This window comes from Ovis aries, chromosome 3 (assembly GCF_016772045.2).
Source record: "Ovis aries strain OAR_USU_Benz2616 breed Rambouillet chromosome 3, ARS-UI_Ramb_v3.0, whole genome shotgun sequence".
NCBI classification, from domain to species: Eukaryota; Metazoa; Chordata; class Mammalia; order Artiodactyla; family Bovidae; genus Ovis; species Ovis aries.
In genome coordinates, this window is record NC_056056.1 from 111,483,507 (window position 1) to 111,510,939 (window position 27,433).

Here is a 27,433-nt window from a genome sequence, read left to right on the forward strand (position 1 = left end):
TTTGCTCTGCCCACTCAATTCTTGTTATAAGCAAGTTCAGCTAGTATGTTTCACTTCTCTTTTAGGGCACTTCCTTTCCTCCGGTCTCAGGTGGAATTTAGTTCTCTCTCTCTCTTTTTTTTTTTTTTTTGGTCTGTTAATTTTTATGAGGTTTTGTTGTTTCATTGTTCAACTTTTTTTGTTATTGCTGGCAGAGTGCTGGCTTTCTCAGGAGGGCAGCAGGGGATCCAGGGGAAAGGCTAGGATTTTAATCAGGCTTGAGTTTAAATCCTGGGTCTGTGGTTTTGGCCTGGTTTTTAACCTCTTGGAGCCTGTTAGTAGAGGAGCTATTTGGGGTATGAAAATTGCAGAAACTATGTGAAACCAGCGTTATGTTATTTTGCAACATAATTGGCCTTGAGTGAAATGTTGGTCTGTGTCACTCTCTTTGATTCTAAATTCCTTGATACCAGATTATCATGTCTCCCACGAACCCTAGTGAAAAAGACTATAACACAATCTCCCACAAGTGGAGGAACTCCGTGCATATGGTCCTTCCCCTTTCCCGCCGGGGCGCCTCGCCTCCCACACAAATTCCCGCTTTGCGTGCGCAGGTTGCAGCGCTGTACGACGAGTTGCAGGCTTGACCCTCCTACTGTTTCCATTTATTTCTGCAGACATGGGACCCACTACTGGCTCAGATTGCAAAAGCATGGGCAAGCCATTGTGAGTTTGCACACAACAAACAGTTGAAACCACCCTACAAGCTGCACCCAAATTTCACTTCACTGGGAGAAAACCTCTGGACTGGGTCTCTATCCATTTTTTCTGTGTCTTCAGCCATCACAGCCTGGTACGATGAAGTCAAATACTATGAATTCAATTCTCGGAAATGCAACAAAGTCTGTGGCCATTACACTCAGGTACGTATCTGACCTATATTCTCTAGAAATGGTCATCTCATGGGTGAAGGGAAGACTGGAATCTGGTGTGAAGAAAATAGAGTATGCTAGTGTCCCCATCAGAGGAGGCGACGGCACCCTACTCCAGCACTCTTGCCCGGAAAATCCCATGGATGGAGGAGCCTGGTGGGCTGTAGTCCATGGGGTTGCTAAGAGTCGGACACGACTGAGCAACTTCACTTTCACTTTTCACTTCCATGCTTTGGAGAAGGAAAAGGCAACCCACTCCAGTGTTCTTGCCCGGAGAATCCCAGGGACGGGGGAGCCTGGTGGGCTGCCGTCTATAAGGTCGCACAGAGTCGGACACGACTGAAGCGACTTAGCAGAGCAAGCAGTGTCCCCATAAATATGAGAGAGTAGGGATGACAGGCTTTCTTCAAAAATAAATAAATGGAATAGAGTTCAATACCAGAGGAAATGGTGCTTGAAGAGTATATGACGTGGACAGACAAATGTGAGGCCCACCAATCTGGACAGCCTTTGATTAATTCTGGTAACACCCTTCTGCCTGTGGTACTTTGTTCCATTGTGAACAATCAAAGGGCCTTATGAGTGAGTAGATTTATTTCCAGGCCCAGGTGTCACAGTGGTAAAAGAATCTGCTTGCCAACGCCAGAAACACAAGAGATATGGATTTGATCCTTGGGTCGGGAAGATTCCCCTGGAGGAGGAAATGGCAACCAGCTCTAGTTTTCTTGCCTCAGAAATGTCCATGGATACGGGAGCCTGATGGACTGCATACAGCCCATGGGGTTTCAAAGAGTCAGACACGACCGAACAACCGAGCGCACGTGAACCAGTCCTCTAGGAAATTTGAGGCATCTGTTCCGGGACTACAAAATTAGGAGAAGTAAGCCTCGAAGACAGAAACATCAACAAGAACTGGGTCTTCTCATCCTCTTAGTCTTTCAAACATGGACTAAACATCTATGATGTAAAGAGGAAGAAAAAACCCCACAGTGCCAGCCTCAGTGGAAAGACCAACATAAAAACTTGTACAGACCACCCTGCAGCTATCCTGCCCACAAATCTACAGTCTAAGTCTCAATAGCTACATTCAAAGTCTCCCAATGAGATTGTTTTTAAAAAAATCAAGCTGTTTTTGGCTTCCTAATCCTAACTCACATTTGCAGCGTGATGGAAACAAATCCCTAGGAAGCATCTTCTGCAGTCTTTTAATATTCTGCCTCCATATACTGGCCACATCTTGTTTATTTACTTTTATTTCCTGTCAGTCCTTGTCAAATAACTAAAGGCAGTGAACCTATGTATGACTGATTTTAATGTAGAAAAAAATTATTGAAACGATGAAAGTGAAAGTGGCTCAGTTGTGTCCAACTCTTTGTGACTCATGGACCATACAGTCCATGGAATTCTCCAGGCCAGAATACTGGAGTGGGTAGCCTTTCCCTTTCCCGGGGATCTTCCCAACCCAGGGATCAAACCCAGGTCTCCCACATTGCAGACGGATTCTTTACCAGCTGAGCCACAAAGGGAAGCCCAAGAATACTGGCGTGGGTAGCCTATCCCTTCTCTAGAGGATCTTCCTCAGACAAGAATCAAACCAGCATCTCTTGCATTGTAGGCAGATTCTTTACCAACTGAGCTATCAGGGAAACAATGTCTGAGAGCAAAACATTTCTAACACGCCAGTGAAGGTGGAACAGTAGATGTTCCTGTTTTTTATTTCCGCATTTTTTGGCTGCGCTGGGCCTTAGTTGCAGCGAGCAGGATCTTCTCTCTTCATTGCGGCATGTGAGCTCTTAGCTGTGGCCTGTAGGATCCAGTTCTCTGACCGGAGATCAGGACCCCAACCTCCTGCGTTGGGAGCATGGAAACTTAGCCACTAGGCCACCAGGAAAGTCTGAAGGTGTTTTTAAAGAGCAAGATATTCATAGAAAAAGTCTCAATATATTTCAGTCATAAAAAGATTTTGGTTGCACTGGTCTCGTTATAGGTGAAACACATTTGGCACAGTTACAGGCAATTGTTCTGATGAAAGGGAAAGGGCTGATTTCAGTGAAATCTTCATCTGAAGTTTACTGTAATCAAGGAGGCGCTATCAAATCATCGGTAGCCTTGGTCTCTTTCTTGGAAATATAAATAAGATCACCTCTAGACTAAACCATTAATTTTGGTTTATGTTAACCAATAAATTTAACCAGAAAATAAATTTCACTGGATTCCCACAAATCCCTAAAGGACAAGAAAACTAGATCCAGATTGCCTACAGGGTTATGTGGTGCTATGATGCATCGGGGTGTTAATCTCCAGAAATCATTGTCAGTTTGAAGGTGCTGACTCTCAGTATTTAAGCTTCTCCCCTATACCAGGTACTTTGTAAAGTATAGGTCACATGTTTTAGTTCAGACTCCTAAACAGAGCCTGATATAACAATTTATTTGCAAGATTTTATCAGAGTACAATCACAGAGAAGTGGGAGGGAGGAGAAATGGGGAGCATGGCAGGAAATGAGGGCCACAGCTGGGGATGGCCCCCTAGCCCTTGTTGTTCTCATTCAGTCGCTCAGTCGTGTCTGACTCTTTGCGACCCCATGAACTGCAGCATGCCAGCCTTCCCTGTCCTTCAGTATCTCCCAGAGCTTGCTCAGACTCATATCCATTGAGTCGGTGATGCCATCCAACCATCTCATCCTCTGTCGCCTCCTTCTCCTCCTGCCCTCAATCTTTCCCAGCATCAGAGTCTTTACCAATGAGTCATTTCCTAGCCCTTAGGAGTTGACTTTCTTTAGGAAAAGACCTGTGTAAGTGGATGTGTTATAGCATAAGACTAGTGCAGCTCAAAGAAGCTGACAATATGCTATGCAAGCGATGGGGACAGAGCAGCTTACTTGGCCAAAGGGAAGTATGGAGACATAGGACTTGTTCACACAGCAGGAGATATATGAGTTGGTTCTGAAACTGAATGAGACTGTCAAATGAAAAAGAATGCAAAGAGAATGACAGGCAAAATTAACAAGATAAAGAAACTGTACAGTGTGCACAAATGAACTTAGCATTTCAGAAGAATGGCAAGCAACCTAGCCCATCAAATACATAATGATTCAAAGACTGTTAAATTGACAAGACTCCTAAAGTTTGCAGGTTAAGAGACAACTTCATGTCCATCATTCTACGAAGACAATACAGGAGGAAACTTCATTATACATCAGAGAGAACTGAGATTTCAGAGATGGCCCTCCCTAGATGAACTGAACTTAATTGTAAATTTTCCTCTTGTAGCTAGGAGGGAAAAGGAGGGCTAGTATATGGGACATAAAACAGTTCCTAAATCCACTTCTGGGTAGAAAGGTAGCAGAGCCCAAACTGAGTGATCCTAACCTGTTCTTTTAAAGAGATGACTACAGTCTATGCCCACCTCAGATGATGGAGAGGCAGTCTAGGGCCCCCCTGGGTCTGGAAAGATGCAGCACTAGCAACTACTGTTTTAAGTGAATACATAAAATACATAAGCTTTTGAGGTGCGTAGCTCTCTGCATTTAAGATCTCATTCAACTCTCACTATACACTTCGAAGAGATGCTGTTATCCATAGATGAATAAACAGGCTCAGACAGATCAAGAAGTTGTTATCCCAGTGCCATTTAGCTAGTAAGCGGAGGAGTCGGGAGTCAGATATGATATGCTGCAAAGATGAAATAATATAATGTGTGTAACAGACTTTATTTTGGGGGGCTCCAAAACCACTGAAGATGGTGATTGCAGCCATGAAATTAAAAAATGCTCACTCCTTAGAAGAAACGTTATGACCAACCTAGATAGCATATTCAAAAGCAGAGACATTCCTTTGCCAACAAATGGCTGTCTAGTCAAGGCTATGGTTTTTCCAGTGGTCATGTATGGATGTGAGAGTTGGACTGTGAAGAAAGCTGAGCGCCAAAGAATTGATGCTTTTGAACTGTGGTGTTGGAGAAGACTCTTGAGAGTCCCTTGGACTGCAAGGAAATCCAACCAGTCCATTCTGAAGGACATCAGCCCTGGGATTTCTTTGGAAGGAATGATGCTAAAGCTGAAACTTCAGTACTTTGGCCACCTCACGCAAAGAGTTGTCTCATTGGAAAAGACTCTGATGCTGGGAGGGATTGAGGGCAGGAGGAGAAGGGGATGACAGAGGATGAGATCCCTGACTCAATGGACATGAGTCTGAGTGAACTCTGGGAGTTGGTGATGGACAGGGAGGCCTGGCGTGCTGCAGTTCATGCGGTCGCAAAGAGTCGGGGACATGACTGAGTGACTGAACTGAACTGAACTGAAATTACCTAGTAAAGTACTATTATTTAGTAGTCATTGAACAAAGTTTAGATTTGTTCCATGAGTTATTTTTCCACCAATTATATTGGAAGAGGGCTCTGACAGCTTGGTCAAAGACTTCTTGTTTTTATCCTTGCAAGAAACTTTGCTAGGGTGTTCAGGATTACTCGGTTGCCATTTTAAAATCATGCTGGAAATACCCTTGAGTGGGTAACTTTTTAACTTTCCACTTAGCCTCATCTGTTAGATTTTGGTTGGTGAGCAGTGGTTGTATAGAGTAAAGATAATAGATAAAGATTCATTATTACTTCATGAAAGTGTGCTATTTCTGGACATGGTAACAATTTAGTTCTGTCTTCACTAGAGATAAATTTGAACTGTGGAAGAATTTGGCTAGATTCATGTGGAAATTATTCAAATTAGATATTTTGGTGCCCACAGATTTGCTCTATAAAGTTTTGGAATGCTGCTGCTGCTAGGTCGCTTCAGTCGTGTCCGACTCTGTGCGACCCCATAGACGGCAGCCCACCAGGCTCCCCCGTCCCTGGGATTCTCCAGGCAAAAACACTGGAGTGGGTTGCCAGTTTCAGAATAGTTTAATTTAAATTAGCTGGGAAGGCAGCAGCTCAGGTTTGATAGTTCTAACAGTGTCCACTAGAAGGCACTATTGATCTCATTTCTGGTTTTATTCCACCCACCCCACCCCCCAACACACACAGCTTTAAATTTTAATTTTTACACCCTTGAAGAACTGATGGAAAGTATGATGTCTCAGTTTGTCTGGCTGATTTTATATATGTTGTATATTATTGATAATAAGTCAGATGAACTGAGAACTGAAAGGGGAAGAAGGTAAAAGGGGGTTGTCAAGAAGAAAGCGACATGCCTGCCCTCGCTTGGTTGAGTTCCCCAGATGCAATGTTTTTGTTAAGCATAAGTTCCTAATTCTGCTAAAAAGGAACACACTCCGGAAGCATCTTGCTTAGGGCGTGGACTTCGTAGTCAAGTACGTGGAATTAGGTTCCACCCCTCATCTATAAAAACTGGGGCAATACCTATTTATTGACTTGTTATGTGATTAAACATGATGTCATGTGCTGAACACTATCATGGCACTAGGGAAATTCTCAATGTGTAGCTCTTATTTTTTAATTTTTGTTTAGCATATTAAAAGAAATGAAAACATGCAACCAGAATCTGCAGGATAAAAAATTTTTTAAAAGTTTTAAAGCAAAAGAAAATTAGTCAAAAGAAAATAAAACATGAACATTTGCTGAGAGCTTATGTTTCAAAAGCTGTTTCAAGTGCTTTCTTCCAAGCCCATTTAAATTGTCACAATAAGCCTACTGAGTACCTTTGTTATCCTATTTCATAGACAAGGAAGCTGAGGTCTAGGTCACACACTGAGTGGCTGAGCTGGAATATGAACTTGGTCTTTGTAGTCCTAGAGCCTACAAAGTTGCATCCCAAACCTGAATGCCCATGAAGCTATTAAAAAGAGACAAACATGAATGGATAAGTAAACCTGATATATTCATGCAGTAAGCATTACTCAGCAATGAAAAGGAGAGTGATTCCTCGTGAATTGAACAACATAATGGATTTCAAATGCTTGTACTTAGTGAAAAGAGTCAGACTGAAAAGTCTACATTTAAACTGGTTCCATTTATATAATATTCTGCAAAAAGCAAAACTACAGAAAACAGATTAGTGATTGCCTGGGAGTAGGGGTAAGAACTGACCACAAAGGAGCACAAGAGAGCTTTGGGGGAAATGTTCTAGATCTTGAATATGGAAGCAGATGCACAACTGCACACTTTTGTCAAAATTCATAGAGCAATGCACCTAAAAAGATGTCTTTTACGTTAACTACAACCTGACTTAGAGACCAACAGGCTTCCCAGGTGGCATTAATGGTGGAAAACCCGCCTGCCAATAATAACAAAACAAACAAAATAGCATATATAGCATTCCAGGTGTGTGGGGGAGGAATGCAAAGATTAAGACTGCTCAAGATACAGCACTATCAAGAAGTGCTCAAAGACAAAAGGATAACAATGTAAAACGCAAGACTCAGGTGATAGTTCATACAACATTGCCAGTTAGCGTGAAATAAGAATTCCCCTGAGGAACTTGTTAAAATAAGCTTTTTCTAAAACACTTTATTTTTATTGGAGTACTGTTGCTGTTCAGTTGCTCAGTCCTGGCTCTTTGCAGCCCCATGGACTGTAGCATGCCAGGCTTCCCTGTCCTTCACTATCTCCCGGAGTTAGCTCAAACTCATGTCCATTAAATCGGTGATGCCATCCAGCCATCTCATCCTCTGTCGTTCCCTTCTCCTCCTGCCTTCACTCTTGCCCAGCATCAGGGTTTTTTCTAATGAATCAGCTCTTCACATCAGGTGGCCAAGTATTGGAGATTCAGCTTCAGCATCAGTCCTTCCAATGAATATTCAGGACTGATTTCCTTTAGGATTGACTAGTTTGATCTCCTTGCAGTCCAAGGTACTCTCAAGAGTCTTCTCCAACACCGCAGTTCAAAAGCATCCATTGTTTGGTTCTCAGCCTTCTTTGTGGTTTAGCTCTCACATCCTACATCCATACATGACCACTGGAAAAACCATATTTTTGACTATATGGACCTTTATCAGCAAAGCGATGTCTCTGGTTTGTAATAGCTTTTCTTCCAAGAAGCAAGCATCTTTTAATTTCATGGCTGCCATCACCATCTGCGGTGATTTTGGAGCCCAAGAAAATCAAGTCTGTCACTGTTTCCATTGTTTCCCCATCTATTTGCCATGAAGTGATAGGACCGGATGCCATGATCTTGGTTTTGGGAACGTTGAGTTCTAAGCCGGCTTTTTCACTCTCTTCTTTCACCTTCGTCAAGAGGCTCTTTAGTTACACTGCCAATATGGTGGTGTCATCTACATATCTGAGGTTATTACGATATTTCTCCCTGCAGTCTTGATTCCAGTTTGTGCTTCATCCAGTCCAACATTTCCCATGAACTACTCTATGTAAAACTTAAATAAGCAGGGTGACAATATACAGCCTTGACATACTCCTTTCCCAATTTTGAACCAGTCCATTGTTCCATGTTCAGTTCTAACTGTTGCTTCTTGACCTGCATACAGCTTTCTCAGGAGGCAGGTAAGATGATCTGATATTCTCCTCTCTTTAAGAATTTCCCACAATTTGTTGTGATCCACACAGTCAAAGGCTTTAGCATAGTCAATGAAGCAGAAGTAGATGTTTTTCTGGAATTCCTTTGCTTTTTCTATGCTCCAACAGCTGTTGGCAATTTGATCTCTAGTTCCTCTGCTTTGTCTAAATCCATCTTGAACATGTGGAAGTTTTCGGTTCACATACAGTTGAAGCCTAGCTTAAAGGGTTTTAAGCATGATCTTGCTAGCATGTGAAATGAGTGCAATTGTGTGATAGTCTAAACATTCTTTGGCATTGCCCTTCTTTGAGATTGGAATGTAAACTGACCTTTTCCAATCCTGTAGCCACTGCTGAGTTTTCAAAATTTGCTGGCATGTTGAGTGCAGCACTTTAACAGCATCATTAGAGTATAGCTGATTAAAAATATTATGATAGTTTCAGGTGACAGCAAAGGAACTCAGCCAGACATATACATGTATCCATTCTTCCCCAAACTCCCCTCCAAATTACAAGTTTTTTAGGCTGAATAATACTCCAGATTGTGTGCACATATACACCTTGTTTTCCTTAAGGAAATGCTATCATTTGCAACAACATGGATAGATCTAGACGGTATTGTGCTAAGGAAAATAAGTCAGAAAGAGAGAAACACCATATGATTTCACTCATGTGTGGGATCTAAAAAAAATAAACACTTAGAAGCACAAAACAGATTGGCGGTTGCCAAAGGGGGCAGGTAGGTGAGATGGGTGAACGTGGTCAAAACTTCCAGTTATAAAAAAGTCCTGGGGATGTAATGGGTAGCATGGTGGCTACACTTAACAATCCTGTATTGTGTATTTGAAAGTTGTTAAAAAGAATATGAGAGACACAGTCACCAGCCCAAAACCAAGGGATGGACTCGGAGACACGAAGCACAGCAAAAGCGAAACTCCTAATGATGGTCTCGCAAGATCGGTGTCTGGTGGGCAGACACACCCGGGACAGTTACAGCAAGCGCTTTTATTCCCTGGAGCACAGATGCCTCCCCCGGTTCCTCACTGGCTGAGTACTATGGGGTTACAATCTTCCCAGACTTCACTGCTTCTCATAGGGTATTCTTTCTTCTCCCTTCCCATCCTAAGTTCACAGTTCTCAACTAGGACTTTAGTTTATCCCTTCCCAAACATCCTGTTTTAGAGACTCTCCAGTCGTAAGCTGTTAGGCAAGGCTAGCTTGCCAGTAATTTTTCAAGACAAAATTAGCTGGCTCTGAGTGGAAAACCGTTTTTTAATAATTCTCCACCCAAGGCCAGCTACTTTGTTCTGAAAATGGACCACTTCTTACAGAGACTGTATCTTAAAAGTTCTCATCACAAGAAAAGAAGTTGTAACCACGTGTAGTAGTAGGTATTAACAAGACACCGTGGTGGCCATTTTGCAATATATACAAATACTGAATCATTACGCTGTACATGGGAAACTAATATAATTTTAGGTCAGTTGCAGCTCAATTTAAAAAAATCAGATTTCAAGGACAATTCCAGAGACTCTCATGCAGTAGAACTGAGATGGGCCCAGAAATCTGCATTTTAAACAAAGCACTCAAAGAGAAGTCAATTTGAGATGTAGTGATAGAAATGAAGAAATTTTAAAAGTAAATTCAAAAATAATTGAGAAATTAAAATACAAGAATCAAATCTGAAAATGAATGGCTAGGTGCTCTCAGGAAGAGGGAGCGGCTTAATTCACTTGGTTACCTGGAGTTCCCTGCAAGGGATTCTAGGGTGAGAGGTGGGAAGGGGAACGCCTCACTTGGATCTGGGAGCAGTGGGGGGTCGTCTTTCACCAAAGGAGAGCACTGCTCCTCTGGGAGAGCAGAACCTGCCTCCCCAGCTCCTCCCTAGTTGTCACACAAAGAGAAGGCGGAATGCTAAGTGCCTTCTGCCGCCTCCTACTCCATCAACAGGGGAAGCCTTGTGGCTCAGCTGGTAAAGCACCTGCCTGCAATGTAGGAGACCTGGGTTCGATCCCTGGTTTGGGAAGATCCCCTGGAGAAGGGAAAGGCTACCCACTCCAGTATTCTGGCCTGGAGAATTCCATGGACTGTATAGTCCATTGGGTCGCAAAAAGTGAGATACAACTGAGTGACTTTCACTTCACTTCTCTCCATCAGTAAGCCTTGGAGAAGCTCAGTCTCCATTCCAATTCTTTCCCCTCATGCTATACTCTCTCTCCAGAGAGCTGATCTTAAATGATTGTTTTTCTTTTCTTTTTTTTTAAAGTAAATTTGGCCTTTTCCTGGGTCAAACCAGCACACTGGTACACTGGCCTCGGTTCTGTGAATCTTTCCCACCTCAGGGTTGGTTCCCCAAGGGTGCCCTCTGCTGGGAGACTTCTCCTTGCTCCCAGGCCAGCTCACTTCTGCATCAGCCTCACTCACGCAGAGCAGGGTCCCTGCTACAAACTCCTGAAGCACCCTCTGCTTCCTCTTCACAGACCTCAAAACCTGTGTGCAATGGTTTCTGGACGGCTGCTCTCCACATTTAGTGAAGGCACACACTGGTTCCAGGGCTTCACCTTTCTAGCCCCCCTATTTGGCACAACTAGTTCCAGAATTTGGAGAAGGAAATGCCAATCCACTCTGGTACTCTTGACTGGAAAATCCCATGGACCAGTCTATGGGGTCAAAAAGAGTGGGACACGACTGAGCGACTTCACTTTCACTCTCAGTCCCAGAATTTATATACATACATAAATATATATTATAGAGAGAGAGTTGGTGTTTTATATATATGTATGTAACCAAGAAGGGTTAATTTTAAATGTACACTGGATCTGCTTCTGTGACTTTGACCCTTTTTTGTTGTTATAAACATACATCATGGCCCAGCTCAGGGAGATAACCTGAGCGGCCCACCTGTGAAGGACTGTAAGGAAGGGAAAGAACACATTCCCCTGCCGAGGCCTGGCATTCTAGGGGACGTTTGCAAGGACTGAACAGTCTTTGTACTTTGTTTCCTCACCTCCGCCCTATCTCTGATCTATAAAAGAACCTGGCAACCAGGCTCTGACAAGATAGTTATTTTGAGATGCTCCCCTGCCATCTTCTGGGTCAGCCAGCATCCCAGTTAAAGTTTCTTCATTGCCTCAACCCCTTGGATTCATTAGCCTGTCAGGGCAAGCAGAGCAAGCTTGAATGAGGTAAAATTTAGCTGAGCCAGCCAGGAGCCTTGCTGCTCAAAGCTAGCCGGCCCTGATCAGGGAATACTGGGGCAAGACCCAGCAGCTGCTGAGACCATTTGTCCTGAGGTTCTTTCCTTCAAGGGTCCCTAAAGTGGCACTGGCTACCTCCAGGCACTTGGCCATTGAGACAAGGGACCCACAAATTCCTATAGAGTCCATGGACTCAATTTGCCTATACAAATCGATAGCTGGTTCAGCTGGTTCACTTGTTTTGTGTGCCCTTTTGTGTTATGAACTGACAAGCTCAATTTTGGAGGGTAAGTCGCTCCAGTGTGCACATGAGGAACATTTTTCCCCCTCAAAGTGGGCTCTTCCTTTGCAGGACAAGCCTGTATGGTTGGGGTACCCTGTTGGAGAGGGTAAGTATTGTTGGACTCTACCCTGATCTGGTTCATTTAGAGAACTAGTTCTTGTGGGGCAAGACCACCCTAGTTGGAATTAGCTCATTTGTTTTGTAGGGTAAATTTATTTATCTGATTTGGGAATCAGTTCAGTTGGAACCGGTTCATTGGGGAGCTAGTTCTTGTGAGGGTGGGCAGCCTAGCTGGGGTTAGTTCATTTGTTTTGTGAGGTAAACTTATTTACCTAATTGGGGAAATCGGTTCATCTGTGCAACGATGCTGAAATTTGTGCTATTTTTGTTGGAATTCATCTGCGTCTTTAGTGTTTCGGAGTTATATAAAAATGGGAAATATTTCATCTGTCCCGAAGGAAAGATCTTTGGGGTCCATATTAAATATGTTAAGATCAGAACAATGGCCCCTGAATGGCTCACAATTAAGCAGTCTGGTGGTCAGAAGCACTTTACAGAGGAGAGGAACACTCATATTGAATAGGCCCAGGGGCTCTCTTGGACTTGAGGCATCCAATATTAATTTCCTCTACAGGAGCCCCAGGTAACTTTGATAGGCGGGGACAAGGTGATTGACTCTCTAAAAGAAACTACTCTCTTTTGTAAGTTAAACACGCAATAACCTTTTCCCCAGAACAGCGTGATATCAAGGTTCTACCATGGGCCTTTTTGACCAGTCTGGGGTACATTGGCTCCAATTTGGCGTGTTCTCCCTGTGAAGGGAAACTGCATTTATAAGGTGCTTTGGGGAAGGTCACTGGTCTAATGGGACTGTGAGGTCATGTTAATATGACTTTCCAGCTTATTCTGGTTACTTCGGTAATGTGCAAACATCTGGTATGTTTCCTCTAAGGCTTCCTTTACAGTTTTCTCATTTCTTTCTCCTCAAACCCACTGTGAACAGCTGAGAGGCTGTGGGAACAACTGAGGCGCCGTGGGCAGGCTTATTCTCTTGCTGTTGTTCAGTCGCTCAGTTGTGTCCAGCTCTTTGTGACCCCGTGGACTGCAGCACTCCAGGCTTCCCTGCCCTTCACCATCTGCTGGAACCTGGTGAAGCTCATGCCTTGACTCATGTCCATTGAATGGGTGATGCCGTCTTGTCCTGTGTTGTCTCCTGATCCTGCCTTCATAAGGGTTTTCCCAAAGAGTCTGCTTTTCACATCAAGTGGCCAAATACTGGAGCTATAGCTTCAGCATCATTTGTGTTTTGGCGTTATAAGTGTTATAAAGTTTATAAAAATGGGAAATATTTCATTTCAATTGCGCTGCTTCACTGGAAGATCTTTGGGGTCCACATTAGATATATTAAGATCAGAAGAACAACGGCCCCTGAAAGGCTCACAATTAAGCAATCTTCCCCAAAGATCCTTCCAATGAATATTCTGGGCTGATTTCCTTTAGGATTGACTGGTTTAATCTCCTTGTAGTCCAGGGGACTCTCAAGAGTCTTCTCCAACGCCACAGTTGATCACACCATCATGGTTATATGGGTCATTGAGTTCTTTATGGTATTCTTGCCAGCTCTTCTGAATATCTTCTGCTTCTGTTAGGTCCATACCATTTCTGTCCTTTATTGAGCCCATCTTTGTCTGACATGTTCCCTTGGTATCTCTAATTTTCTTGAATAAATCTCACTCCTTTCCCCATTCTATTATATTCTTCTCCCTCTTTGTGTTGTTCACTTACAAAGGTTTACTTATCTCTCCTTGTAATCTTTGGAACTCTGCATTCAGATGGATATTTCCTTGCTTTTCTCCTTTGCATTTCACGTCTCTTCCTTACTCAGCTATTTGTAAGGCCTCCTCAGATAATCATTTTGCCTTTCTTTTTTCTTGGGGATGGTTTTAATCACTGCTTCCTATACAGTGTTACGAACCTCTATCCTCAGTTCTTCAGGCAGTCTGTCTATCAGATCTAATCCCGTGATTCTAGTTCTCACTTCTGCTGTATAATTATAAAGGATTTGATTTGGGTCATACTTGAATGTCCTAGTTGTTTTCCCTTTCTTCAATTGAAGTCTGAATTTTCAAAAAGGAGTTATGATCTGAGCCACAGTCAGCTTCCAGTCTTTTTTTTTAATGACTTTATAGAGCTTCTGCATCTTTGGCTGCAAAGAATATAATCCATCTGATTTCAGTACTGACCATCTGGTGATGTCCATGTGTACAGTCATGTCTCACGTTGTTGGAAGAGTGTGTTTGCTATGACCAGTGTGTTCTCTTGGCAAAACTCTGTTAGCCTTTGCCCTGCTTCATCTTATACCCCAAGGCCAAACTTGGCTGTTACTCCAGAAATCTCTTGATTTCCTACTTTTGCATTCCAGTCCCCTAGGATGAAAAGGACATTCTTTTTTGGTGTTAGTTCTAGAAGTTCTCATAGGTTTTCTTCAGTTCAGTTGCTCAGTCGTGTCTAACTATTTGTAACCCCATGAATCGCAGCACGCCAGGCCTCCCTGTCCATCACCAACTCCCGGAGTTCACTCAGACTCACGTCCATCGAGTCAGTGATGCCATCCAGCCATCTCATCCTCAGTTGTCCCCTTCTCCTCCTGCCCCCAATCCCTCCCAGCATCAGAGTCTTTTCCAATGAGTTAACTCTTGCATGAGGTGGCCAAAGTACTGGAGTTTCAGCTTTAGCATCATTCCTTCCATGGAAATCCCAGGGCTGATCTCCTTTAGAATGGACTGGTTGGATCTCCTTGCAGTCCAAGGGACTCTCAAGAATCTTCTCCAACACACAGTTCAAAAGCATCAATTCTTCAGCACTCAGCTTTCTTCACAGTCCAAATCTCACATCCATACATGACCACTGGAGAAACCATAGCCTTGACTAGACGGACCTTAGTCAGCAAAGTAATGTCTCTGCTTTTGAATATGCTATCTACGTTGGTTATAACTTTTCTTCCAAGGAGTAAGTGTCTTTTAATTTCATGGCTGCAGTCACCATCTGCAGTGATTTTGGAGCCCGCAAAAATCAGGGCTCAGTCAGGAAACAGCCTGACACTGTTTCCACTGTTTCCCCATCTATTTCCCATGAAGTGATGGGACCAGATGCTATGATCTTCATTTTCTGAATGTTGAATTTTAAGCCAACTTTTTCACTCTCCTCTTTCACTTTCATCAAGAGGCTTTTTAGTTCCTCTTCACTTTCTGCCATAAGGGTGGTGTCATCTGCATATCTGAGGTTACTGATATTTCTCCTGGCAATCTTGATCCCAGCTTGTGCTTCTTCCAGCCCAGCGTTTCTCACGATGTACTCTGTGTATAAGTTAAATAATCAGGGTGACAATATACAGTCTTGACATACTCCTTTTCCTATTTGGAACCAGTCTGTTGTTCCATGTCCAGTTCGAACTGTTACTTCCTGACCTGCATACAGATTTCTCAAGAGGCACGTTAGGTGGTCTGGTATTCCCATCTCTTTCAGAATTTTCCACAGTTCATTGTGATCCACACAGTCAAAGGCCTTGGCATAGTCAATAAAGCAGAAATAGATTTTTCTGGAACTCTCTTGCTTTTTCCATGACCCAGCAGATGTTGGCAATTTGATCTCTGGTTCCTCTGCCTTTTCTAAAACCAGCTTGAACATCTGGAAGTTCATGGTTCTTGTATTGCTGAAGCCTGGCTTGGAGAAATTTGAGCATTACTTTACTAGCATGTGAGATGAGTGCAATTATGTGGTAGTTTGAGCATTCTTTGGCGTTGCCTTTCTTTGGGATTGGAATGAAAACTGACTTTTTCCAGTCCTGTGGCCACTGCTGAGTTTTCCAAATTTGCTGGCATATTGAGTGCAGCACTTTCACAGGATCATCTTTCAGGACTTGAAATAGCTCAACAGGAATTACATCACCTCCACTAGCTTTGTTTGTAGTAATGCTTTCTAAGGCCCACTTGTCTTCACATTCCAGGATGTCTGGCTCTAGGTGAGTGATCACACCATTGTGATTATCTTGGTCTATCTAAAGTTTTCTTAGAACCATTCAGCTTTAGCTTCTTTGGGGTTAGAGGTTGGGGCATAGACTTGGATTACTCTGATGGTGAATGCTTTGCCTTGGAAATGAACTGAGATCATTCTGTTGTTTTTGAGATTGCACCCATTTCGGACTCTTTTTTGATTTTGAGAGCTAACCCATTTCTTCTAAGGGATTCTTACCCACAGTAGTTGATATAATGGTCATCTGAATTAAATTTGCCCATTTGCATCCATTTTAGTTCACTGATTGCTAAAACGTTGATGCTCACTCTTGCCATCTCCTGTTTGACCACTTCCAATTTACCCTGATTCATGGACCTAACATCCCAGGTTTCTACGCAATATTGTTCTTTGCAGCATCTGACTTTACTTTACTTCCATCACCAGTCACAACCACAACTGGGCATTGTTTTTGCTTTGGCTCCATCTCTTCATTCTTTCTTGAGTTATTTCTGTATTCTTCTCCAGTAGCATATTTAGCACCTCCCAGCCCGGGAGTTCATCTTTCAATGTTATATCTTTTTGACTTTTCCTACTGTTCATGGGGTTCTCAAGGCAAGAATTCCGAAATGGTTTGCCGTTCCGTTATCTAGTTGACCACATTTTGCAGAAGTCTCCACCATGACCTGTCCGTCTTGGGTGGCCCTACATGGCATGGCTCATAGTTTCATTGAGTTAGACAAGGCTGCGGTCTGTGTGATCAGTTTGGTTAATTTTCTGTGATTGTGGTTTTCATTCTATCTGCCCTCTGATGGTAAGAGGATAAGAGGCTTGTACTTATCCTCTTGAGGATACTGGCTATGGGGAAAACTGGATCTTGCTCTGGTGGGCAAGGTCATGCTCAGTAAATCTTTAATCCAGTTTTTGTGCTGATGGGTGGGACTGTGTTTGCTCCCTGTAGTTTGGCCTGAGGCAAAAGTATGGTAGGGGTAATGGTGACCTCCTCCAAAAGGGCTTATGCCAGCATGCCATGCCTTCCATGACTGCTGCAGTTAATGTCCCTGACCCTGAGACTAGATCAACCCATGACCCCGCTGGAGACTCCTGGACACTCACAGGCAGGTCTGACTCAGTCTTGTGGGGTCCCTGCTCCTTTCTCCTGGGTCCTGGTGCACACAAGGTTTTGTTTGTGCCCTCCAAGAGTCTCTGTTTCCCCAGTCCTGTGGAAGTTCTGGAATCAAATCCCACTGGCCTTCAAAGTCAGATTCCCTGGGGATTCTCAGTCCCTTTGCAGGATCCCCAGATTGGGGAGTCTGTTGTGGGCCCTAGAACTTTCGCAACGCTATGAGAACTTCTTTGGTGCAATTGTTCTCCAGTCTGTGGGTTGCCTGCTCAGCGGCTCTATAGTGGGGCGAATGGCAACCTCTTCCCAGAGAACTTAAGCTGCGCACTGTGCCTCCCAAGACTGCTGCTGCCAGAGCCCCCGTCCCTGAAGGCAGGCCACCACACGAGCCGCAGGGCAGCAGCGCTTACTCCCTGCGTGTCCCAAAGGTCCACAGCCCCCCGTGCCATCTCGGCAGGAGGGAGCGCTCCTTGCCTCTCCTCCCTGGCTGCTTGGATCACAGGGCGGACCCCTCAGTCTGTCTTCCCCCTGTCTCCTGTTCCCTGGCCTCTTGCTCCCCTTGCCTCTTGCTCCCCTTTACTCTTTGTCCAGATTGCTTTGCTGGAGCCTGGGTGTTGCCTCTGAGCCTTCCAGAGAGGCCTTCTCCCTCAGGCTAAAGGGAGGGGGGAAGCTTTCCAACATGGGTAGATAGATGTGTCAGCCCTGCTTAGGAAGGCCACCCAATTCTTTGGGGAAAGGATGGAAAAACAAAACTGTCTTTGGTTTACAAATGTAGTCTTAACAGACCAGAAGAGTGACTCCAAAAATCCTTTCACCACTCCCCAAACCTTTCCTGTTTATCTCATGAAGGAAGGGTTACTCACTAAGTCGTGTCTAACTCTTTGCAACCCCATGGACTGTGGTCTGCCAGGCTCCTCTGCCCATGCGGTTTTCCAGGCAAGAACACTGCAGTGGGTTGCCTTGCCCTTCTCCAGGGGACCTTCCTGACCCAGGGACCAAACTCTGCAGGCAGATTCTTCACCATCTGAGCCACCACAGAAGCTTCATCTTATGAAGTCTATAAATGTTAAACAAAGGGGAAACAAAATAACCCTAGAAAGAATTTGCCTATATCTTTGAGAGGCAAATGTCCTCTCAGGTCTTCTCAGAAACCTTATTTCTACTGTCTTTTTAATGGAAATTTTAGAAAGGGTAAAATAATTTAGAAGTTGGCTTGTCCAAGGTAATTAAAAGTTGCTTTTCCTACAGATATTAATATTTAGCCATCTATCCAAGTGAGCCTGACTTGGTTCCTCTGTGAGAACCCCAATTTTAATCCAACCTTGTTATAAACTAATGGGCTTTATATTACTGTACCTGACTCAGGATTGAAATAAGAACTGAGGCCTCACTGTATGTATATGCCTGTATGTGTCTTTGTTTTTGTTATTTTTAGTCACATTGCCACGGTTAATTTGAGTTACAGGTTCACGTGAACTGGGAAATATTTACTATTAAATTAGTACCTAGTATTAATGTTTAAGTTTGCTGATCTAATAATAATAATATAGAGATGTCTTGAGTCGTCAACATGTTAAATACAATGTTAAGTATAATACTTTCATTGTGCCTAGGTTTAACATAAATAAAATATATCTGTTAGAGATTTGTCAGCCAAATATACCTCAGTGTGGAAAAAACTTTAAGAAAACTAAGATATGTGTTTTCAGTAGGCCTTTTGTGATCCCAGGAACGGCAGCATGCCAGGCTTCCCTGTCCTTCACTATCTCCCAGAGCTTGCTAAAACTCATGTCCATTAGATCAGTGATGCCATCCAACCATCTCATCCTCTGTCGTCCCCTTCACCTGCCCTCAATCTTTCCCAGCATCAGGGTCTTTTCCAATGAGTTGGCTGTTTACGTCAGGTGGCCAAAGTATTGGAGCTTCAGCTTCAACATCAGTCCTTCCAATGAATATTCAGGACTGATTTTCTTTAGGATGGACTGGTTGGATCTCCTTGCAGTCCAAGGGACTCTCAAGAGTCTTCTCCAGCATGACATTCTGAAAGAATCAATTCTTCAGTGCTCCGCCTTCTTTATGGTCCAACTCCCACATCCATACATGACTACTGGAAAAATCATAGCTTTCACTATATGGATCTTTGTTGGCAAAGTGATGTCTCTGCTTTTTAATATGCAATTTAGGTTTGTCACAGCTTTTCTTCCAAGAAGAAAGCATATTTTAATTGTGCAGCTGCAGTCACCATCTGCAGTGATTTTGGAGCCCAAGAAAATGAAATTCATCAAGTTTCCACTTTTTCCCCTCTGTTTTCCATGAAGTGATGGGACCGGATGCCTTGATCTTAGTTTTCTGAATGTTGAGCTTTAAGCCAACTTTTCCACTCTCCTCTTTCACTTTTATCAAGAGGCTTTTTAGTTCTTCTTCACTTTCTGCCATAAGGGTGGTGTCACCTGCATATCTAAGGTTGTTGATGTTTCTCTTGCAATCTTATTTCCAGCTTGTGCTTCCTCCAGCCCTGCATTTCACATGATGTACTCTGCTTATAAGTTAAATTAGCAGGGTGGCAGTACACAGCCTCAACATGCTCCTTTCGCAGTTTTGAACCAGCCCGTTGCTCCACGTGTGGTCCTAACTGCTGCTTCTTGACTGCGTGCAGGTTTCTCAGGAGGCAAATAAGGTGGTCTGATATTCCCATTTCTTTAATAATTTTCCACAGTTTGTTGTGATGCACACAGTTAAAGGTTTTAACATAGTCAATGAAGCAGAAGTAGATGTTTTTTCTGGAATTGCCTTGCTTTTTCTATGATCCAGCAGATGTTGGCAACTTGATCCCTGGTCCCTCTGCCTTTTCTAAATTCAGCTTGTACATCTGGATCGTCTTGGTTCATGTATTATTGAAGCCTGGTTAACAAATAAGTATTATCCAAGCCCCATTGTCAATTGATCAAATGTTTAACCATGACTTTTAAGTCTTATGTTATTAAGATACTTTTGTACTCTGATGATGTACACAAAGGGCTTCCTTATCAAGGAGATTCACAGGAAGGCTATAGAAATAATTCTAGCAGTTCCACATTAAAATGATGACTATTTGAGGATTCCCACCCATACAGATTATAACAAAGGAGCTGTCCTGCCCCTGGCACCCCTAGACCAGGTATCCTGAGATTTTTGCTCCCTGACAGGCAGGGACACCGTACTCAGGCTTGAAGCAATTACAGAAGGTAGATCTTCACCCTTCTGTTTCCCATAAAAATATGTGAATAAAATCTGAGGGGAGAAATGACACAGAAGGAAAGGGGACAGGGCACAATCTTTGAAAGAATCACATAACCCAAGGACATTACATAGTCTACATATAAGCAAATAGGTCCAGGATGGTGGACTCGTCAGTTCCCACTAGACCTTGAACCTCAGTATACACTCTTACTCTTTGTAACACAACAGCAAGCTAAGTGGTACAAGTGGGTGGGGGCCCAATTAAATGTAAAGAAACAGAACTATACGTTTCAGGACCTCTCTAGATATCTACAACTTAAAAATAAGTGATGAAAGGGTTTTGTACATGGTCAGTCAGGATTGACTATGGTTTAAAACAAGTTTGAGTAAATGAAACTATAATCGAATATAAAATATAAATTGGCTTCTCTCTCTTAGACAAGTTTTCTGACAATGCTAAACTGCCTTTTGACAACAGAGTTTAAGCTTATTTAATCTGTATTTGCCTTCAAAATATTTTATTGTTGCTTTGGTTCAGTTTCACAGCGACCCATGGTCCAGTTATATTTTAACAAGGCTTCCCAAATCAAATTATAATAAATTTGATAATAAAGTTATAATAAAGTTAGCTGAACTCCAGCTAAAGGGGTCTCTTAGGGATCCATAGGGAGATATTAAACTAATAGGTTCATATGGTATCTTCAACTAGAAGGGAAGTGTTATCAAATAAATAATAAGCTCTAAGTTATATTGTATGGTAAATGGTACAGATATTCTAGAGAGTATATGGAATTCCTCAGAATTTGATATGTCCTGATAGAATATCATGAGCCATAATTGTAGTTATGAAGGTGCTCTATGTCACAGCAGTAATCGGATTTAAACTTAACCTTCTTTTAAGTCTTTTGTTACTATACACAGTTATGGTTTCACTCTGATGCCTTTGTAAAAATGCCTCCTCTTCAAGAAAATTTATGAAAAGGACTTTCAGATAAATACAAGTTTCTGACTTTCAGAAAATAATACTGAACTGAATAAAAAATAAATAAATTGAAGTATTCTAATGAGAAACCGAATGACTTCATAAAGCTGTTAACAAAAGGGATTAGTTACCTAGAACTGAGTAAACTGGTAATCTGGTTGTAATTTTTATGGTCTCTATCTCAAAGGATTACTGGTTTAAATGTGTTTTCCAGGTGTAAGAAAAAAACTTCTCCTTCAATTAATCATGACTTGCAATAAATAGTTTGGTAGATTATGCCTTTTGGAACATTTACTTTTTCTCTCTGCCTGGTTGATCCTGCCGGTAACATATACTTGTCTCAAAGATTAAACTGTGCCTAGGTGTGCATGGCCAGTACAACGAAACTGCAGACAGCTCAATAAATCAGTTATGGTGGTTATTATAACTAGATTATAACTAGCTATACTAATCATTGGTTAAATCTGTTCTCTGTTTTCCAATCCTGCTTTGTGACTCTGGGCTGCCCTATGTCGTCTGCCTTATATCCTGTCTAGTCTGTAAGATTGTGTCTCTTACATTAACCAGTGTGTAAAGCAGGCCTCCAACAAAACTTCGATGACTAAGCACTTTGGAAGAAATAATGGTAATAGGGTGAAACTAGATATGGAAAGAAGCAACAGGAGAAAATATCTCCTGGATTATAGTTAGACACAACCCAGAGAATTTTAATTATTGATGGGGCCTGGTTCAAAACTTAACACCTGGAGTGACATATGAAGAATATTTTGACTGCACTGGGATGAGCCGCCCAATGCCACGGGACAAAGTTGATCATGACATGTTTCCCAGAGAATGGTCACTCATGACCGATAGGGGAAGACCTGAGAGACGGAGTCAGCGATTGCAGCCCTTTCATGGGAGCCAGGGAGCCCTGGGAAAGGGGAACGCCTGCCTCCTGGCAGTCCTGAGACAGCAGCCACTCCAACTACTCCCTGTGGTGAACCTGGAGGATACACTGAGAAAGCAGCATGACAGGCCCCAGGTAGCTAAGATGTACAAAATAGGATTTAATGAGCCCGACTCTTCATCTTCCCATGCATAGCAAAGCACTAAATTTCCTAACTTGAGATGCCCTCTTACGTTTGAAGTTCAGTATTTCTAAGCGTACAGGCATAAAGTAGGCACTTTTCCGAGAGGAGCAGAGGAAGACAGGTCTCATCATTTAAAAAACCCCAGCACCAAAGGGGGCCGTTTTGCTTGTCAGATGGGGGGCACTCCCAGGAAGATCCATCTGACAAGCAAAACGGCCCCCTTCCTCCCCCAGGACTGCGGGATGCACAGTGAAAGGCGGGAGTTGTAACCCAGAAGGCAAGTTTTATGTTTACACTGGGCCTGCTTCTGTGAGTCTCGCCCTGTTTTAGTTATTAGAAACACACGCTGCCCTGCCTCAGGGAGATCGCCTAAGCCGGCAGCCTGGGAAGGGCTGTTGTTGCTCACTCCTGTCTGACTCTTTGTGACCCCTTGGACTGCTAGACCACAAGGAAGGGAAACTAGCACGTTGCCCTGCCTGAGGCGCGCCATCCTAGGGGACGTTTGCAAGAACTGAATAGTCTTTTTACTTTGTTTCCTCACCTCCTGTATATCTCTGATCCATAAAGAACCTGGCGACCAGGCCGTGACAAGATAGCTCTTTCGAGGGGCTAGCCTGCCATCTGCTCTCAGCTGGCTCCCCCGTTAAAGTCTCTTCCTTGCCTCAACCCTTTATCTCTTGGATTCATTGGCCTGTTGTGTGGCAAACAGAGTGAAACATATATATGTAAAAATAATTCCAAATGCAATTTGGTGTCACTGTGAAAAGGAGTGCGTTTAATTGCTAGCTTATCTCCAGTTACTAGATTTTTTAAATACTTCAGATACTTTCTTCTTTAGGTTTCTACTACAGCAAACTGTCAGGATAAGCTGTATACTTTTGTGGCAGAATGCAAAATGAAAATGTGGATGCCCTTTCTCAAAAATCAGGGGGAAAGTGCCGCTAAAAATGCTTTAATGTGTGACAGCACCGAATTACACCAAGCACAGGGCCCTTCTGATGATGGAGTCCAGTGGGACGGCACGGTCCTGCTCCCGGCGGCTGGCCCTGTTCTTGGTCTCCCTCCTAGGTCACTGCTTTTCCTTCTTTCTTTCTCGCATGCTCTCACTTACATGTATACCCCTGGCCATCTGATGGGCATCTCAGGAGCAACAGGAGCTGAACATAACCCCTTGTCCCTGTTCCTACCTGCCTCTTTCTTTGTTAATTTTCCTCCTCTTGGTAAATGTTGTTTAGACCCAAACATTAACTTCATTTTTGTCTTCCCCTCTTACCCCACTCTCAATGCAAAAGCAAATTCTTTCAGCTTTACCGAGAAGATGGAGCATGTGTGGTGTGTTGTGCTAAGCAAGCATCAGTCGTGTCTGACTCTTTGCAGCCCTGTGAACGGCCAGGCTTCTCTGTCTATGGGGATTTTCCTGGCAAGAACACTGGAATGGGTTGCCTGCCGTGCCCTCATCCAGGGGATCTTTCCGACCAAGGGATCCAACCGTCTCCTGGCATCGGCAGTAAGCCCCACCTGGTGAACCTGGTTAATTCCAGGAAACCCCACTACCGGCAGCCAAGTGGGAGTCACCATCTGCTCTCTCCAGGGCCAGTGAAGCAGCCTCCCAACCCCCCTGCTCTTTTCACCCTTGATCTTCTCAGTCCCTTTAGTATGTGACAGCCAGCGGGCCTTTCTGAGACTTGGTAAAGGGCTGTCCCTCCCTCCACTGCAAGACTCCCCGGGCGCTGCCCCTGTCTCTGACCTCCCAGCCTGCCGCTCGCCCCAGCCTTCATCCCGCCGCCCTTGCGTGCCCGCATTCTTGGTCCCAAGGCCTCTGCCCCCAGGCTCCCGCTGCACCATCTGCTCCTCCTCCAGCCTTTAGTTCTGTGCTGCCTCTTCCCCACTCCGGCCGCAGCTCAAAGGCCTCCTCCACACTCCAGAGACAGCTTCCTTGCAGCGGAAGCCCTTCCTCCCCGGCAGCCACGCTCTATCCTGTTCTCCAGCTTTATTCCTCATTGCACTAGCTGTCAGAATGTCTTACTGTTTCTATGTTTATTTCACACACGGGTACATGCACACACACACGCACGATTTGTTTCCAACCAAATTCTGACTGCGTACCACTTCCCGGGTAGGAACTGCTGTATCTCACTAGAGTTCATGTACCTCACCATGTTTCAGTTCAGTTCAGTTCAGTTCAGTCGCTCAGTTGTGTCCGACTCTTTGCGACCCCATGAACCGCAGCACGCCAGGCCTCCCTGTGTTTGCTGCTGCTGCTGCTAAGTCGCTCCACTCATGTCCGACTCTGTGCGACCCCTGAGACAGCAGCCCACCAGGCTCCCCCGTCCTTGGGATTCTCCAGGCAAGAACACTGGAGTGGGTTGCCAGTTCCTTCTCCAATGCATGAAAGTGAAAAGTGAAAGTGAAGTCGCTCAGTTATGTCCGACTCTGAGCGACCCCATGGACTACAGCCTACCAGGCTATTCCGTCCATGGGATTAGCCAGGCAAGAGTACTGGAGTGGGGTGCCATTGCCTTCTCCCTGTATTTAGGAAGGCCTAATCATACTTACGTGTTCATTTTGTCGTCTCTCCTCTTCATATCAGTCCGCATTTTCTTTCAGGTTGTCTGGGCAGATAGTTACAAAGTTGGCTGTGCGGTACAGTTTTGTCCTCGAGTTTCTGGCTTCCAAGGTCTTCTCAACGGAGCACATTTTATATGCAACTACGGACCACCGTAAGTGCTGAAATTTATTACTTTTTGGAAAAAAGAACTATTTTAGAAGTATTTATCTTCATTAAATAGATACAGAACATAGATCTGAATAATATAATAAAGTGTAAAAGAGAAACTGAATGTTGCCCATTAATTCCTCTGTCCAGTTTTGTGTATCTGCTTGTGGGTGTGTGTATAGCACCTTTATAAACACTAGGTAAGTGCACACACAGAAACACATATGTACAAGGGTAGCAAGCCTCAGATGTTTTCAGGACATAGATTAATTGGATATGGTAATAATACCACAAGATGGGAAGATGTTCTCTAATGTTCTCCTATATTAATTATAAAGTTCTCAAAAAAAAAAAAACCCACTCTGAATTGAACTCCTCAATCTGTATAACGTATTCACTTACTTTTGACAGTTTCGTTTTTGAAAAGCATAATTCTTCTCCATTTGAAAACTGGGAAGACATATGACATCTCCCCCAACTTCCTTTAAATGTATGTGTGTGTTCTTTTGCATCATATGCAAACTTAGAAAGCAGAGATCATAAAGGAAGTACATGCTTTTCTAGTTTTTACTTACAAGTATGTATGGACATTTTCCATGGCATTGAAGTTTTCAATGGATTATGGTAATTAAAACGATGAGGTAATAATTGTATAAAGCTCACTGTGTGCTAAGCACTGTTTTAAGTGCTTCACCTATATTAAAGGTATTTAATCTTCGTAAAGAGTCTGTGATATAGGTTCTACTCTTACCCCCTGTTTTGCAGGGAAGACAGCTGAGGCCCTGACACAGTGACTGGCCTGCACAGTTAGTGAATGTCACAGTTGGACTGTGACTTGGGAGGTCTGGCTCGAGTCTGTTTTCTTGTTAGGAACAGCTCACCCTATTGAAGAACTGAGATAGTTCCCATTTTTACTGAAGTCTAGTTGATTTACATTATCGTTAGTTTCAGGTGTACAGCACATTCAGCTTTATGTATATGTAGATTTTCTTTTTCAAATTCTTTCCTCTTACAGAGAGAGATATATAAAGAATATTGAGTATAGTCCCCTGTGCTGTACCATAGGTCTTAGCTGATTATCTGTTTTATATATATGCATGCTGCGATTCATGGGGTCGCAAAGTCAGACACGACTGAGCGACTGAACTGAACTGAACTGATGTATTATTATATGTATTATATCTATGTAATATCTACTTTATATTTTATATGTAGTAGTCTCTATGTGTCAGTCCCAAACTCTTAATTTACCCCTCCCCCATTCCTTTCCCTTTGGTGGCTATAAGTTTATTTTCTATATCTTTGAGTCTATAAATAGGTACCATTCTTTTTATTCCACATATAAGTGATATCATATGACGTTTGCCTTTGTCCGGCGTACTTTGCTTAGTGTGATAACCTCCAGGTCCATCCCTGTTGCTGCAAATAGCATTATTTCATTCTTTTTTTATGACCAAGTAATAATCTATGGGTTGTTTCCATGTCTTGGTTATTGTAGATAGTAATGCTATGAACATTAGGGTGCATGCGTCTTTTTGAATTAGAATTTTCTTGGGTTATATGCCCTGGAGTGGGATTGCAGGATCAAATGGCAACTCTACTTTTAGTTTTTAAAACGAGTCTCCTTACTGTTCTCCATAGTGGCTGTACCAACTTACATTCTCATCAACAGTGTAGGAGGGTTACGTTTTCTCTACAGCCTCTCCAATCTTTATTACGGGCAGACATTTCAGGATGGCCATTCTGACTGGTGTGGAGTGACAGCTCATTGTAGTTTTGGTTTTCATTTCTCGGATACAAACGTGTTGAGCATATTTGCATGTGATGTTGAGTATCTTCATGCGCCATTTGGCCATCTGTATGTCTTCTTTAGAGAAATGTTTATTTAGATCTTCTGCCCATTTTTTAATTGGGTTGTTTTGGTTTGTTTGTTTTTATACTGAGTTGTATGAACTGTTTCTTTGTTTTTGAAATTAATCCATTGTCAGGTCCATCATTTGCAATTATTTTCTCCTATTCCATAGGTTGTCTCTCTGTTTGTGATTTGCTATGCAGATGTTTTTGGGTGTCCCCTGAGGAGGTACAGGTCAGCAGTGGACTGCCACAGGGGCAGGGGCTCTGGGTGCAGCAGGCCTGGGTATGGCATAAGCCCCCTTGGAGGAGGTCACCATTAACCCCACCATAGAGCTGCCAGAACTTACACAGGACTGGGGAAACTGACTCTTGGAGGGCACAAACAGAACCTTGTGCACCAGGACCCAGGAGAAAGGAGCAGTGACCCCACAAGAGACTGACCCAGACTTGCCCGTGCGTGTCCAGAGTCTCCGGTAGAGGGGTGGGTTATCGGTGGCCTGCTGCAGGGTCAGGGGCACTGAGTGTAGCAGTGTATTTTGGGGACCTTCTGAAGGAGGTCACCATTATCTTCATTATCTCCACCATAGTTTGACCTCAGGT

General features: G+C 43.3%; 1 protein-coding gene across 2 annotated transcripts in view; it reads left to right on the forward strand.

Annotated features, from left to right (window-relative positions):
* The window catches only part of GLIPR1 (GLI pathogenesis related 1), a 56,831-nt gene that overhangs the window by 19,009 nt on the left and 10,389 nt on the right, over window positions 1–27,433 (forward strand). For both annotated transcript variants that reach the window (XM_060412450.1, XM_004006200.6), the window contains exons 3-4: window positions 657–902; window positions 24,871–24,983. In XM_060412450.1, the coding sequence (XP_060268433.1) occupies window positions 657–902; window positions 24,871–24,983 (359 nt within the window). The remainder of the gene's footprint in view (window positions 1–656; window positions 903–24,870; window positions 24,984–27,433) is intronic.